Source organism: Gallus gallus, chromosome 5, assembly GCF_016699485.2.
Source record: "Gallus gallus isolate bGalGal1 chromosome 5, bGalGal1.mat.broiler.GRCg7b, whole genome shotgun sequence".
Lineage (NCBI taxonomy): Eukaryota > Metazoa > Chordata > Aves > Galliformes > Phasianidae > Gallus > Gallus gallus.
The window spans coordinates 13,603,074-13,619,243 of NC_052536.1; the positions used below are offsets into that span (position 1 = coordinate 13,603,074).

Below are 16,170 nucleotides of genomic sequence, written 5' to 3' on the forward strand. Positions count from 1 at the left end.
CAATGGCAGTACAGAAGCTGGTGACTCCAACCTCTCCTGAGGACCACAAAACAGAAGGCAGAGAGCCTGGTGGTTAATATCTCAACTTGCTGTTACACCTAACACATGGAATATACCCTCACTTATCCAGAACTACTACATACCCTTCTGTTCACTTGTTCAAGGCTGACTAACCAGCTAGGAAGTTATATGGCAGCACTAGATGAATTCTTGTCATTTCACTGTCACCTTAGTAAAGATGGAGTTACCTAAATTGGAAGCTAACATAAAGGAAAGTGATGAAAAAACCAGCAAATTCTGTAACACTACAGAGTAGGAACAAAGACTCAGACCCAGCATGGATCAACTTCAAAGTGAGGTGGAAGTTTGAAAACTTAATTTAAAAAGAAAAAAGGAAAAAAAAAAAAAGGAAAGGAAAGGAAAGTAAGAGGGGCTGGGGGGAAAGCTAGGAAAACTGTATGCAGCAGAAGAGAGACCCTTTTACCTAGACAAATTCAGTCCTCACACTTTAAAACTGCAGGCCAGCTCCCAATTTAACCTGGAGTTTTACGTGTCACTACAAAACTCTGGAAGTGTTGGCTTTGCAGATATGCCAAACACAAAAACTTTTTTCAGTGAACTCAGTATTTTTCCACATCTACTATTGTAACTCTCCTGGCAGGCTAGGAGTAGCAAATCCTCTTTTATCTCCCTCCTCTCAGAGAGCATCTCTCTGTTTAAGCATCAGCTAACTTACACAGATCATCACGCACAATCCCCCTTAGATGCCAAATAAAGATGGGGGTGGGAGAAACGCTGAAGCTGTAAGCAACAAACTGCAGGAGACAGACTGTTGTGCAGAGAGGATGTAGCAGGGGGAAAGAGGCAACTCATGAACAGAAGGGGGTGCATAAAATCTTATTTGGATCATCTCTCTGGGGAACAGCTGTTTCCTTATAAACATCTTGCTAGCTGTCCAAACAAGAAGTTCAGACAAGGAACAATAATGGAGAGCACCCGAGTAGATGTGTTCAAGGCAAGGGCTCATTCACTATCCTGCCAGTTGATCCAAGTGGCAGAATTCAGAAGCTGATGAAACATGAGCCACACGTTTAACCCTGCACGTGCTAGCATTATACCTAACGGCCTGCAGAAACACATCCTTCCTTCTATCCATGATAAAGTCCTCCCTAGAACTCCTTTTTCCCCTGCTGTTCCTGACACACCAGCAGAACATGTTACTTGACAAAGGGAAAGAGAAAATATCCTCATCAAAGCAAGAAACAGCTGCAGAGCCAAGAAATGAAAAACCTAAACGTGGCAGCCTTGAAGGACTAAAAAAGTTCTACCACTGCCCTGGCACCAGCAACTTGGAAGTAAAGGGAGGTGCACCAGAAAAGTAAAAAGAGTCTTTTTTACTAGTCCAGAGCACAAAACAGTCTACACTTGCAGAATCGTTCTTATGCCAATACAACTGTGTCTACACAGGACTCCTGCCAGCATTGCAAGGTAGCTGTGGGCAGGGGAAGGAATATTAGCACAACTGAGCCCTTAAATGCTCCTGGGGCAGACTGGTCACAGAAGGCAATTACCTGCATTGCACAACAGCCAGCAGAAACTGTGCACCACCTTTGTCCATTTCTTGAGGCTTCTGGGGAACACACACACACAGCCACAAGTCTATCTAAAAGAACCTGTGTCCAAAATAACACATAGTCATTAAGGAAGGAGTGAAATCAGAGCATGCAGACATCTCCAGGAAAGGGGCAGCTTTGGAAGGAAGGCAATGCACGGGACAGCAAAACACAGTAACTGACAATAAGGGAAACACATGTCCTGAGCCTGCAGCCTAATTATCTACAAATTACTGTCCAGCCTCAGCTGTCCTGTCATGATTTATACAGCCTATTCAGTGCAAAACACACTTATCCTGGGAAACAAAATGCCTCCTACTTCCACTCAAATGACCTGTGGAAGAAAGAAGAAGGTAAGCACAATGACACTCACAATCAGAAACAACAAGCAATTTCACATTGCAGAAATAGTCCCCAAGTTCAGAGGAAAGATCTGATGCAGTCAGATTTATTTTACCTTTTTATTTCTTTAGGGCCATTTTGTTGCAGTCGAGCATAAACAGCCAGGAAAAAAAAACACACTAGCAAGCACTGCTCAGGAATAAACCCTCAGTCATTCTGAGAAGAGTGCAAGTTCTACTGATTAAAATCCCTCAGGCCTAAAGAAAGGCAGCTGGCTTCTTGCATCAAAGTCCAAACCAATCGGGGACTCCGCCTCGTCTGGGGTCACCCTTCTGGCTCTGCTGCTCTTTCTCCATGAACTTCTTCCTGAAGTCATCAAAGGCCTCAGCTTCCGAGTCTTCTTTCTCTGGAAATAGGTTGGGAAACTGAAAGGTTTTCCCTTGACCCTAAAAGAGAAAACAAATGGTCAAAAAGGTATTCCAGCCTTTCTGAAACAGTTACGACACATATACTTACGATTACAATGAAAGACCATCCTGAAATTTCTGTTGGTGCAAAATAGTGCCTCTTAACTCCCAAGGTCTCTTTCCAGTGCTCTCCCTGAGATATACATATATCCCTCCTCATCAAAAACTAGCTTTCTGCCTCTTTTGTGCAGAAATTAAGATACTGGCAACTTTCTTCATGGAATGAATGGTCAGGAGACAGACACCTCTTCAAAGACATTAAGCCAGCCCAGATATGTTGTAGGAGTCATATAGTAAAAGCAAGATTAGCAAAATAAGCAATTTTGTTAAAGTCACACCATCAGGGAAATACATGGCAGAGCAAGCATTCATTATGTTAATACTTAGGATACGAGTAGTGGTTATAGTTGTTTAAATCTCGTCTGGGATCAGAAAGAACAGATCTAGCAGCTGTTATTATAGGGTGTAATGTGGGAACACAGAATAACAGATATCAGAGGTCTCTTATCAATTGGAATGAAGTCTACAGTGTAAAATAATTACAGTGGGAACAATCTGTCTAATCCATCACTGATGAGATTAAAGTGATTACATCTGCATCAGTCATTCTGCCTAAAAGACAAGTCACTTTAGTGTAACATCATCATCAGATCTATGTCTCCCACTTGGAAAATAAACATTTGCTTGGTCTCTGGTTTTTATCTAACAGCAGGAAACCATTATTCTGTGGAAATGTTCTATCCCATTAACATTATCTGCTCGCTTTTTAGTGGTGTTTGCACTAAGCACAACTTCATTAAACTCAACAATATCAGCCCTTCCATTCCTTTGCGTTCCATATGGGACTTTGCATAATGAAGCTCATAACTGATAGCTCATAACTCATAACTCTAAAATTATTCTCCAAAACACTTACAAATCTTATCATACATTAACTTCATCGGCAGAATACTACACAGAAATCTCAACAATAGCATTTAATTGCCTTGGATGAAAACAGCTTTTTTCAGATCATCTACTCTTTACGTTTGTGCAATAAACATAACCGAATCAGAAGCACAATTAAGAAACAGCTCCACAAAGGAGACGAAATGAGCCTTCCACAACACAGCTATCTATACTACATTCTGGGATCAGAAATAGGACATAATTAAATTAAAAGGAAAACTGCCACCGTGTCCTGACCCTGCTGAATGTGTGTTATGTTCCATTTAGCCCATATACACTCAACAGGGTCATTTACAGGTGTGAAAGAATTTAAACCTCAAGCATACGTTTTGGAAAGAAAAACCATGACTTATCCCAGTTGAACTTATCCAGACTAGAATCTAGGAAATATCAACTCATACCCAGCAATGCTCCAGTTGTTTTTGTAGTGCATACTTCTTGGGGGTTTCCTAAGAGCCTGACCATACTACAAAAACAACAAGGGAGCTGCTGTGTACATTGCTCCTTCCTAGATTCTGGCCTGGATAAGATCAACTGGAACAAATCATGGTTTTCCTTTCCACAACGCACACTCGGGAGTTTCAACTCTTTTGTACCTTTCAATTACCAACAGGTATGCTTTTAATAGCTGTCCTATGACAACCGAAGCGTAGTTCCATATGAGGTACAGAAATAGGTGTTATCAGTGTCCTTGAACAATCCCAAAGCTGTAGCCTACTGAATTTTTTCCTGCAGTGGGATCAGCAGCAAACACCCTTGAGGCCAAGGGCTGCCCAAGATGTTAGCAAACTGAAGCATTTGGAAAATAATTTGTTTACGTTACAAAAAATTACTGTGTTTTAAACTGTACCGCAAGCGGGTTGCTCTGCCCCGCCGTACCTATAGAACTGATAAGGCTCTGATTCTAAGGACTCATCTATCCTGGAGAGGAAGCCATTTTAGTTAAACACATTGGAAAACAATTCAGAATAACATGGCAGCTATACCACCTACACTGAAAATGTGAGAACTGTTCATACTGGTAACACTGTAGTAAGGGGTTCTTGTTATGCAGAGCTTCCATTCTGGTATGCTTCCAACACCAAAGCACTTCTCTTATTGGCAAATGAAGGAAAGCTGTCCTTAAAGCATACTAACAACGTTCATGGTAATTCACTGAGCACTGCAGAACAGTTATTCTTTTTAAAAGAGGGAATCAGAAATTTAAAAAGATACGCAAAGAGGGCGTAGTGAAACCAGGCAAACCTTTCAGCTGTTTATCAAAGCGCTCGCAGTTCCCATTTCAGGGCTGGTGAAAGTCAAATATTGAGCTGAAAAATGTCAATCTGTATCTGGAGTCTTTTAATAAATCAAAATCAGCACAGACAAGTTGGCTCTTTCCAGCTCTTGTCTTGTGAAGAAATTCTGACCTTGGCTGGCAGCCAGACACGATTCGCAACAGCCAAGACATTACACCCTGAGAACTGAAGGTTGATAAATCTTAAGCAACAATACTAGGCAGTAATACTGCGCTGTAAGACTCTGCAGTGATGAAAGCTGTATGAAAAATAGCTGTAGTGCATGCTCAGTAGCTGCTTTTCAAAAGAAGCCTGTATCTTGGGTATTTCAACATTTCAAAAATACCAACACGCATCAGCTTACAGAAGGTGTTGAGAGTCTATCCAAGCATATTTATATTTGGTGCATCTTCGACATGGTGCCAGAGGCCACCAATGTTTCAGCTCATACGCCACCTTCTCAAAACAACGCCTAGGAAAGAAAGAGGGATCCTCATTCCTTTACGCGATCCTGCTTCAGATACACATCTTCCTTTGAGAAAGTTTTCCTTTCTATACAGCAGTCATCTGCCAGCTGTACAGTAAATGAAATCCTAACCAAAATAAAGCAAACAACAGAATTTCTACTTAGTTCATGAAAGCAAGGATTTTACAAGGCTTCCAAACTGCCAGAACAAGAACTACTGGCATATCCAACCAGGATGCAAAGTTTTGTGTTCTTATTCCCAAACCTTACATTTGTTCAGCATTTTACCCTTTGGAAGCCATTTAATCAAGGTCTTCCCTTCCACTGATATACTGAAATTCATAATCTGACATAGACTCTAAAAAAGCTAGGATCTGGTCTTCCTTTCCAACTTCTGCCAGCACGGTTACCTCAGTCGGAAGCAAAGGGAATGTGGGAGAAAGTGAGAACACCCTCCTATCTGACAGTCGTGCCAAAGGAAAGCAATGTAAAAAAGACAGATAGTGGCCCCCTCATCCCCCCCTCAAAAAAAAAAACAGAAAGAAAAAAAAACAGGCAATTTTGCTCAGATAATTTAGTTTGTCTTGGAATTGGATGGTGAAAACGTTGTTTTACTGACACTGCAGCAATGCGAGGTGATATCTTTGAGTCAGTCAGATAAGCTCTCCCTCCCCATCCCCTCATACGAGGCCTTAAAATGTTAAAGAAAAAATAAATAAAGCAATGAAGTCATAGAAGCATTACAAAAGCACCTAAAAAACTAAAGTCCATGTGCTGTTTTTACACGTCGGTATTCTCAATTTAGGGTCTTCCCAGAGACCACACTTCTTCCTAGGAATTCTAAGGTTGTACACAAGTGAGATGTGTGGTCCTGTGTTTAGATTACAGAATTGGGAACCATTCAACTTCTCTCCTGCACAAATCTAATCTTCACTTCAGCTTTACCCAAATGTAAAACTGATTTATATACAGGGTCTTTATTCATTCATTACATACTAACATCCTTCAAGATAACAAGTGACCTAAACATTGAAAATATATTTTTAACTTACATTTCAAGTCTTAGTGGTTACAAAGGGTGAAAACACACCTTGCTCCCTGAGTTTGTTGAAGGAGTTACAACATCAAGTGGTACAAATTGCCTCCATTCATTTTAATGGGAGGTTAAGTGACCATAATTAGGCCTATGAAGTCAAGTGTTAGCCTTTCCACTGCTGAGCCTCATGACAGAAAATTGCTGGAAGGATTATCCAGCACAAACTCACTTGTACTTTTCTGACCTTTGAGTCCCTTCAGAAGTTTAGGAAAAGGAGGTCAGCAAAGATATTATTGTGTAGGAATGACGCAGCAAACACTGCTCATGTAAACAACTGTGAGGTCTTCTGATTATTTGGATAATTGAAGCACTTACTACTGTCCTTCAGAATTAGTAGAAAAGTGATGTTTATAGTATCGTTAACTAAAAAAATGTTGGACTCCCAGCAGCACGGGACTCAGTCCAGCAGTAGCAGCAAAGGCAGTTAAGTTTAATAATCCAGTGCATTTCAACAATTCTACGATTGCACGTGGTAACATCTGATATTAAAATGTATGGAAAAACAGCATGCGGAAACAGCTTCAAAAACCACACAGGAATAGTAGAGCAAACGGTGCACCCAAGTTGACTCTGAATTCATGACGTGTCACATCTGATGTGCAAATGGGTTAATTACTAAGAATGTACAGGACACCGTAGGCAGGGTCTAAGGAGAAAGCGTTTGCAAAAATGTTCCCACCGGTGCTATCATTCATGTAGCTAAATAGGTGTTAGTCCTAATGTTGACAAGGTCAGACTCCTTTTTACAGCCATCTCCATTAGATTTCTCAAAACAGGTTTAATTAAAAATAGGTCTGGATTCCAGAGGCTTGTCTACAGTTGGGCTCCCACGGGTGCTAACACCTGCTGAGCTACGCAGTGAGAACAGTGAAGGAGGAGGAGGGGATGTTGTTGTTTTTTTTTAATTTCCATGATGTTGATGTAACCATGAAGTTTACCAGTGGCTGCTTTTCTTTTTTTATTTTTAGTTCTTTTAAGTAACGTTGGGATAGTTACAATTTCATCAGATAAAAGGTTGTTGCTTTAGTTACTTGGCAAAGACATATAGATCTGATTTTCGTTAAACAAATAAATTAGCATTAAAAAGTAGGATTTGATAGCTAAAGCAAAGATCTCTAACTTAAACCTTCCTCACCACATTCCAGAAGGGGAAAAAGGCAGGCAGAGTCTGGAATGGCAAGATATTGTTGATCCACAGCCTTCTATGATTTGAGGTATTTTTTTAGTGTGAAAATATTATGCTTGGACTGATCACGTATTTGTCCAGTTACAGCCTGAGAATAAAGTAAACAGCTCTGAATCTCCAAGAAATAGTATTTGGAAAAGAAAGGACAACAATTCTTACATGTGGAGCAGCTGGGGCACTATTGTGACACTTAAGGGTGTATCAACTATTACTTTCCACCTTTGAGACACTTGCATTAAGTTAACAGATATGCACATTGTGCTGGAACACATAAGATGATGTTTTATGAAGCGAGCAAGCAAAAGCAGTCATGAGAAATAAGCTCCATTTCATTCAGGTAAACCACGCTAGAGCTGCTAGAGTCTCACTGGGAAGTGCAATACTTCCACCTAGTGGGCAACACGAAGACCAACCCAAGAGCTTCCAAAAACACAGTTATTTTTCCAGTCATAAGCAGTTTTAACTTGAAACTGGATTAATGAGAGAAAACACAGCTGGTAAAAACGGTGGGAAAGCCCTGCTACTCTGACTCACTGCAGATGCAAAATAATTCTCATTAAAAAAGGATTTTACAGTGGTTACCAAACTTTCCTAAATTAGGCAGATACTAACAATGGACTGCATAGGGCCTGTTTTGGCCTGAATCACGCCGTGAATGAGAATGAAGACAAAACCTAAAACCTTCCATTTCAGAACCAACACTGGCTTTCTGGCCTCGCCCAGCATTGAAAGCTGGTGTGGACACAGAACTGGGAGCTCACTGTCTGAGACACCAGAAATAGTGATGAAAAGCAAAGAGCAGATGAAAAAAAAAAGAAAGAAAAAAAAAAAGACAAACCTGGAGATTAGAATCCACAGGCAACTACAATAGAAGAAAAAGCAACAAAAAGCCCAGGAATTAGGTGAAGGGAGAACACGCAGACATCTACTTGAAGGGTCAGTTTCCTCACCTAGGATGCTGCACAACAAAACACTTAAAGGTGACCAACTCCATTCATGGCACAGGTGAAAACACAGCATTCTTTAAAAACTTAGAACGATACTAGTGGTTATCAAGGGCTACTTGCTCCTTCAGGAATCAAGAACACTCCTCAGCCACAGTACCACAGAGGTCTGCACAGTGTAATTTGCCCAGCAGACAAAAGGCTAGATAGCAATTCCTAGCACTACTGGTGTACAGCTGCTTCCAGTACTACACCAGGTTAAGTATCCATCGCGCTGCAGTTACGTACTCAGTGATGACAACTATCCCGACCTCAGAAATTTAACCTGAAATAGATGCACATGGAAACGGTCTTAAATGAGTGGCTTTCCACAGAAATACAACATTTTGCTTTCCATTCTTTCCCCCTGAATTTGTCTGTGGGTTGCAGACTACCCCTGTTCTCAATTGAGCAGACACAGAACCAAGACTGTATTTAAATACAGTCAAGTAAAACTGGAGAACTGACAGAGGTTCACTAGAGATGCACATCTGCTTCAGTTTTGGGAAACAAGACTCCGAAAGCACAGCCATCACCACCAAGAGGCTGACAATAGAAAGTGCCTCCAATTACTTACTAAGGATCATCATCCAGAGAAAGTAACTGCAAGACAAGATCACTCCTGACATTCAGTTCCTCAGCTGTGTTCTTAATACATTAGTCATACCTAATCTCTTGCAGACAAAAACCTTGCACAGACAATAGCCTTCTCTCCAAGAGGGGGAATTTGTCCAACAAAACAGAGACTCCTTCTTGAAAAAGGCATGTTTTCTTTGTCACCAAAACACAAGCCTTCATCCAGAGGAGGTTGCCTTCAACTCCAGCACAGTCAACGAAGGTTAGTCCTCATATAAACATAAAACTGTTACTTTCTATTAGCGTTGCATTCCATGCTGTCCTTTTATAGATAAGGGCTGCCTACAAAAAACAGAGTTCTCAATTTTCCTTCCATACGCCTTCCTAAAAGGGGCTTAAAGAAAAACTTCTAAGACCATGGAAAGTCTGAACAATTAAAAAACAAATATTGTTATTTCCCACTGTCTGTGCATCTTTCACTTCATTGTGAGTCTATGTGAATTCTTACACAGTCTCTAAGCTGTAAGACCACGCAACGTTCCCCCACACTAACTCAATGTCCCAGGACAGAGTAATACTGAGGTCGTGTTGCCAACAACAACTTTGAACTTACGGTTTTACAACCATAAATAGCATTCCTTTAATGTAATTTTGGTATGTGAGAGGTTTTTCTTTCACGGGTGGCATTTCATTTTTCCATGTAGCCAGGTAAGCCCAAGAGAAGTCTGAACTATAATGTGCTCCTGTTACGAAAGAAACTCACAAGAACATGAAGCTCCTTTTCCACTGGGCAACCAACATACGTTTTAGAACCCACTTCAGCCACAAAGCACACTTATTAGACATGACTAAAAGCTCCTCAGGGAATATGCCTTAGTCTTCTCCGAGATCCAAAGAGCTTTAATAAAAAGTTCCCCATCCTTATAATATATTCTTTTACTTACTGGACATTTTAGTAATCAACCACACAAGTCATGAACTTTCCAGAGTACAGGGTCAGTATGAAACTCACTGGCAAAGCAGCACCATATGACATCAGACCATAACTTACATAGAAGCCTCAGACAAAAATGAGACTTGAAAACTAACATTTTGTTTGAATTTGTTTTTCAACTAAGTCATTTAGATCAGCAAATGTCTTTATACATTCTGGAACACATTAAAAAAATAGACATCTACATTAGAGGACTGGAAGAAATAGTCAGCCAACTGGACAATTCACTACGCATTACTTCCAGCTTGGCTGATTAACTCCTTCTTCTTTCCCCACAAGCATCCATGCTAACTCACCAGCTGTACGTAGGCGACCTTGTAATCTGGCTTCTTCACTCTCTGATTCCTATGGTTTCTCTTGTTGTTTGCACCTGCAGAATAGAAGAGGCCCATCTGAAACTACACAGGACATCCAAGTACCTGAAAGCAAGAGCAGGCTGAAGAGGGGGGGCTTGACCAAGCTTGATTTTTTGTTAAGATTCCTCTTATTCCTTCAGTATCAACATACATACTGCACAGTAGTATCACAATCACTAAAACGTACCGAAGCTGGTAAACACTCCTCACGTGTGAGGAGAGGGGACATCACCAGACTCAAACTGCTGATATGCTTTCATGGTCACAACACAAATTTTGCAAAGCAGCAGAGTGGAAATTCTTCTGAGTAGAGGGCCAGGAAAAACAAACTGTCCTCCCAGCATTAACAGCTTCAGTCAAATAGTGAGGAAATGACCACTGAGCAGCTTCAGACTGGTCAATTTTTACTGCTCAGCTAATGAGAATGATCTGTTGTCACACACATAAGAAAATTACACTCCGTATCCAAAAAAAAAACCCAACAAAACAGAACACCTTCACTTTATGCAAGTTGTGTTCAGAAGTTCATTTTAGTCCCCGCATATACGAGGATTAAGGCTCTTGAATTATGAGACATCCTAAACCTTTCCTCTTCTATCCCTGACTATACACATATTAACAGCACTTCCACAAGTAGTGAGGAACAAAACAAGGTTACAAGGACAAGCAAAAAGATTTTTCAGTGCTGTTGGAAATTGAATGTTTTTGGTATTACAACTTCAGTTTTTACATAGGCGTATTGCATGTGATCTTTGTTTTCCTTCTATTCTTCCACGTGCTCTGAGTTTTACAACCTTCTCTTGATGCTTTATCTTTCATTCTCCATTTTTTCACAATTACAGCCCTTTTTAAAAATTGCCACTGCTCTTGGGATTAGAAACACATCAATCAATTCCTTTCCTAGTCAGTGCATGAAAAAGAAGCCAGCCAAAGACGTCCTAACCAACACATCACTGTCCATGTGATTAATGCACTGCCTGCTAATCAGAAACATACATGACATAAAATTATATTCCTGACTTTGTACAGCATATAAAATGCATTCAGAGAAGCTCTGTGGAAGGGAGCGTTCATATGTGAATGTTGTTGTACTTAATCCTAGCCTAGCTCAATTAGAGAAGAGCGCACCAAGTGTGAGTTTGGCAACACTAGGAATATTTTTTTTGCTGTTTTTTCTTTCTGTTTGGTATTTTGGGGAGCTTGGGGTATTTTTGGGGGGGTTGTTTTTTTGGTCACTTTGTTTCTTTGTGGGGCTTTTTTGTTTGTTTGTTTGTTTTTGCAGTGATGGCTTTTTTTGTTTGTATTTTTTGTACAAGTGCAGTGGAGTGAAGAAATGCAGTGAGTGGATACATACAAGTCTACAGCAGAAATGTGGTAACTGTAAGAGGAAAAAAATTGTAGTGTTTCTGATATTATCTACTTGTTTAATTGAGTATTTTTTCCCCTCTACACACTCTGGCCTTTGTCAGACCATAGCACCTCCTCTCAGTGCAAATTAGGTAAACTCATGAAGCAGCTCCTCCTGAAGCAAGTGAGACACCCACTGGTCTTCATGGAGAAACGGTACCATCTACAAAAGCACCTGGCACAGGTCAGGAAACAGTCAAGATTTTAAGACTTTTTCAATTAAGTTTTTAAAAGCAAAAGCTGGTGTTGTAATCTAATCAAAGCATTCAAATACGAAGTGGTACATATGAAGTGGCACATGCTTATTTTAAGGAACAGATAAACGGATGAGCAAGGAAACTGTAACCACCCCTTTGAATTGCTCAGCTGCACTCACCGTACTGTATCCTGGTCCTCACAGCAGCTACTGGCACATTATAGATTTTCTCAAGGTAATTCTTGATATCCACTTTTGTCATTCTAAGCAAGGAGACAGTATTTTGGGGGAAGAAAGAAGCAGAAGTATGAATATTTAACTACAGGGGAAGAAAAAAGCAAAAGCATAAATATTTAACTAAGCTCAAAACAGAGCCAGAGCAGACATAGGCATGTTGATAGCATGGGATGAATTTGTCTTCCCCTTTAACCAAACCAAGGCAGATTCACAGTACAGAAGTATAAACTCAACATAAATCATACACTGCTGGAGCAACTCATAACCATGAACTGCAACGGCTGTTAACACTTTATTCTCTGCAGCCTCAGCAGTAAAAACGTGCGTTCAGCTGCCTTGGAAGCTCTGCCATGCAGGAGGCCCTTCCTGCAGCCCCACCAGGAGCACCACCCGGCCCCTCGCCCTCATCCCCACAGGCACGGAAAGAGCTGCTGGTTGGAAGAAGGAGAAGGGGAGCCGTTCGCCCCCGGGGCCTACTTGCCACCCTCCGCCCGCACTCACTCCATAGAGACGCGAAACTGCACGGTGTCCTCAGGCTGCGGCACGCCGGGCCGCACCGCCAGCATGAAGAAGTTGGGGCGGAAAATCCGCAGCTGGGGGCCACCCAGCTGGTACAAGGGGTACCTGAGGGGAGAAGGCGGCCCGATAAACAACCAAACAGCACAGCTACACCACTAACCCCATCCCCCCCCCCCCCACACCGCCCAGCCTGCTCACACCGCCTTCTTGCCGACCGCCGCCATGGCCGCCGCCCGGCCCGGAAGTGCTCCGATCACAGAGCGGCGTCCCGCGGGGCGACGGCCACCGCTGGCGCCCCCTGCTGGAGCGGAGGAGCGACGTGAGGGTGGGGTTCGGCGGATACCCAGCGGTTGTACGCTGGCGCTCCTCTCAAGGCTGCCCTCTACAGCCACAGTGGGGCTCATTCACAAGCCCGGCCCGTGGAGGGGGGTCATGTGGTAAGGGGGCACCTCTTACCATAAAATCATAACCACCAGCCCATCCCCACTACACCCACTGACCGCGTTCCTCAGTGCCACATCTCTATGGTTCTCAGACGCCTCCAGGGACAGTGACTCCACCACCTCCCTGAGCAACCCGTGCCAATGCCCCACCATTCCTTCCGAGAAGAGATTTTTCCTAGCACTCAACCTGAAATGTCACTTCTCACAGGGATGACCGTAAGCGGGCTCATTTTTACCAGCCCTGCCACCACAGCAAGGCCTTCTGAACTCTTCTGGATGTCTGTCCTGCTGTCTTCATGACAGCACTGTGATTTTCTTTCCCTCGCTGGTCAATGCAGCATGTATGTGAGCCAGAGAACGTAAGCTGGCATTGAAACTTTAATAGGAAACCAGGTGGGAAACCTCTGGTAGGCTTCCTTCCAGTGATGTGCCTCCAAGGCTGGTGAGGAGAGCAGCTCTACACAACAGCTCCAAACCCACATTTGTTAGCAGCTGTTCTGGCCCCATCTGACATTCACATTGAAATAACTACTGAATTGGTTGGATTTCAATGCTATACGTTGATTAACTGCCTCAGTAAACACTTCAGCATAATATTTGAGTGCTCTGTGCTGTGACATCTGCATTTAAGAAATGCCATGTGCTGAAAGCTGCTACTCCTGTGGATTCAATCCCCCACACCCAAGTCTTTGACTCCTTTCATCACTCACATTTTTAAGTCTGCTTCAACTGCATTTGGCTTCCAGACTGGCATACAGATTACGAGCTCCCTCAAAACAGAGTTGGGTTTTCTTATCTGCCTGCATAGAGGCTGTAAATCTGGCCCCGAGTCCTGGTTCTTGGTTAATGATACTGAACCTCATTCCCATTTGCAGAGCCAGGTCAAATCTTACTAGATAAGCGTTCGGTTCAACCCTTAGTTTCCATTAATTAAAATACAAAACACCATTCCAGGGGGCTGTTGTTGAAGTAGGTACTGGTTGCGCTTTATTTACAAAATCCAGAGATTTGTACACAGCAATCTACAGGACAGCATAGGGCTGGTGTCAGGAGGATAAAGGACATGCTCAGCAGGAATTGAAGATGCCAGCAAGGAGTCTCCACAGTTCCACAGGGAACCTGCTTCCCTTTGACCGAGGAAGCCACCAGACCCCTCCATGAAGAAGAAAAGCAGCAGCAATAGCCAACACAGGCTGATGTTGCAATTTTAGTTATCACTGAGGCACGGGAACACAAGTGGTTTGTGAAGGAAGAAGGAAGAGACCAGCAGGGTTTCGGCACATCGCTAAGGGCCATCCTGCCTGGGTCTTTACTTCCAGCGCCCGCCAACCTTGCCTTTGGCTCCTGCCTTCTTGCTGCTGCAATACAAAAGGCAAAAAAAACATGTCAGTTTGGAGGAAGCAGTAGGGCTCTCTGTGACCACTACTCATTTCTGACTCTCAGATCAGCATCGAGCTGCTTTTACTTTTCACATGCTGGGCACACTCATCATAGAGCACATCCTGAGGTAAACACTGTGGATGTTGTGGAAAGATTTTCTAGAATTCTAGTGAAAGGCCAGGATGTGCATTCCTGGAAGAGGTGGACCCTTCCAGATTACTGCATTAACAGGACAGAAGTCCAAGCAATCTCAGAACTATGAAACAAGACTACTCTGCCACAGATGTGAAGTCTCCTGAATTCAGATTTGCTTTGATTTGGATTTGAACGTGTTTCTAGAGGAAAGTTCCTTCTCATCAGGGAGCTCTTGTCAAGTTCCCCAATCCTAGCTATCTGGTAGCTAAGATAACAAGCTGAACAGTAAGTTAAATACAACTAAAAACTGTTTCATTCTAGCACAGGCAGAGTTGCTTTCTTAGAGCAAGTCTCCAAAACAATTCAAAATTTTTAGGCCTCCCAATATTCCAATCTTGCTCGTATTGTATGTGGGAGCAGTCCAGCTACAGTCCCCACACAAAGCAAATTCTCTCCAAACATTTTCTTCTTGCATACAGAAGAACAATCCTGCATGCAAGCCACTTACCTTCTGACTGAGAAACTGGCACGCCTGGAACCACAGAGGGACCAGGCGTGAAGTTAGTGGGGTTAGATTCTGCACCGGCTCCCGTTGGCAAAACCTTGGCTTTGGGGGCACAGCATACCACCAAACCCATCTCAAACACACAGGACAATGAGGATACTTCTTGAACCCAAAGCACATGCAAAATGGAAGCACGTATTTGACGTGGAAGTATATGGGGTTGGGGGCAGGCATAACATAGTGGGGCCTTGCCGTCATTGAAGAGACCTGCTTTGGAACTACTAATTTCTCCAGAGAGCAGAGAAAGATGAGGGAGACACATGTGGGGATATTTCTGTAGCACTGCCCAATCTGTTCAAGAATGCTAGCTGTGTTTATAGAAAGATATAACACAGTGACACAGACAGTACATATAGTGGGTACTTTACCTTATGGCCAAGTTAGACTTGACCTATTTGAAAAACGACCTTTTGCATGAGAGGCAGTTGAAAGTTTTCTGCTTATGTTAAATTCATCTTTGTGTTCCTTTTGCCAACTTTCCCACGGGTTCAAAATCCAGTATAGGAGCTCTACAGCTCCTCAAATGAAGGCAGAGTCCTTTTATCTCCACAAACGCCTGTAATGTTTGATGTTACGCCTAACCTTTAGAATGTTCTTAAGGAGATTTAATAAAAATCTGTAGCAAAAGGATCACTTGATCCTCGTATAACACATCAGCAGGCATTGCTTTGGAATGCTACAGTCTGTTTTGGATAGAAATTCAAATACAGAGAAATCTCATGAGCTGTGGACTTCCCGGTACAACCTTTTCAAATATTATCATACTGTGCTGAAAACGTATCATGTCTTTTGGGGAACAGTTATGCATTATTAGTACAGGTTGCAGCACCCCTCAAAAGAGCAGCAACACCCAGACAAACCACTGCACCTTTCTGCAGCTGCACATTCTCTTAAGGTTTATCAGTCTACAGCTCTGCACAGAAAATACCATGAGAAAGTCCAGTCTTATGTTTGGCACCTACAGACAACTGAGCTCCCAGTGCT

General features: G+C 42.5%; 2 protein-coding genes across 51 annotated transcripts in view; both read right to left on the minus strand.

Annotated features, from left to right (window-relative positions):
* Positions 1–2,069: 2,069 nt before the first annotated feature.
* On the minus strand, positions 2,070–12,890 carry MRPL23 (mitochondrial ribosomal protein L23). Its single transcript, NM_001199385.1, has 5 exons — positions 12,862–12,890; positions 12,646–12,768; positions 12,088–12,170; positions 10,245–10,318; positions 2,070–2,401 (listed from the first exon to the last, which is right to left on the minus strand). Exons 1-5 carry the CDS (start codon positions 12,885–12,887, stop codon positions 2,240–2,242), a joined length of 468 nt encoding a protein of 155 aa, NP_001186314.1. The 5' UTR covers positions 12,888–12,890; the 3' UTR covers positions 2,070–2,239.
* Positions 12,891–14,065: 1,175 nt separating this feature from the next.
* TNNT3 (troponin T3, fast skeletal type) overlaps positions 14,066–16,170 on the minus strand; it is a 34,152-nt gene continuing 32,047 nt past the window's right edge. For all 50 annotated transcript variants that reach the window (XM_015286576.3, XM_015286573.3, XM_046941445.1 and 47 more), the window contains one exon: positions 14,066–14,464. In XM_015286576.3, the coding sequence (XP_015142062.1) occupies positions 14,416–14,464 (49 nt within the window). In that variant the 3' untranslated portion in view covers positions 14,066–14,415. The remainder of the gene's footprint in view (positions 14,465–16,170) is intronic.

Coding starts and splice junctions, on each gene's coding strand:
- MRPL23 (NM_001199385.1), bottom strand. CDS start 12,887: ATGGCGGCGGTCGGCAAGAAGGCGGT. Junction 12,171..12,645: donor CAGTTTCGCGTCTCTATGGA/GTGAGTGCGGGC, acceptor CTCCTTGCTTAG/AATGACAAAAGTGGATATCA. Junction 2,402..10,244: donor AGGTCGCCTACGTACAGCTG/GTGAGTTAGCAT, acceptor TTTCTCTTTTAG/GGTCAAGGGAAAACCTTTCA.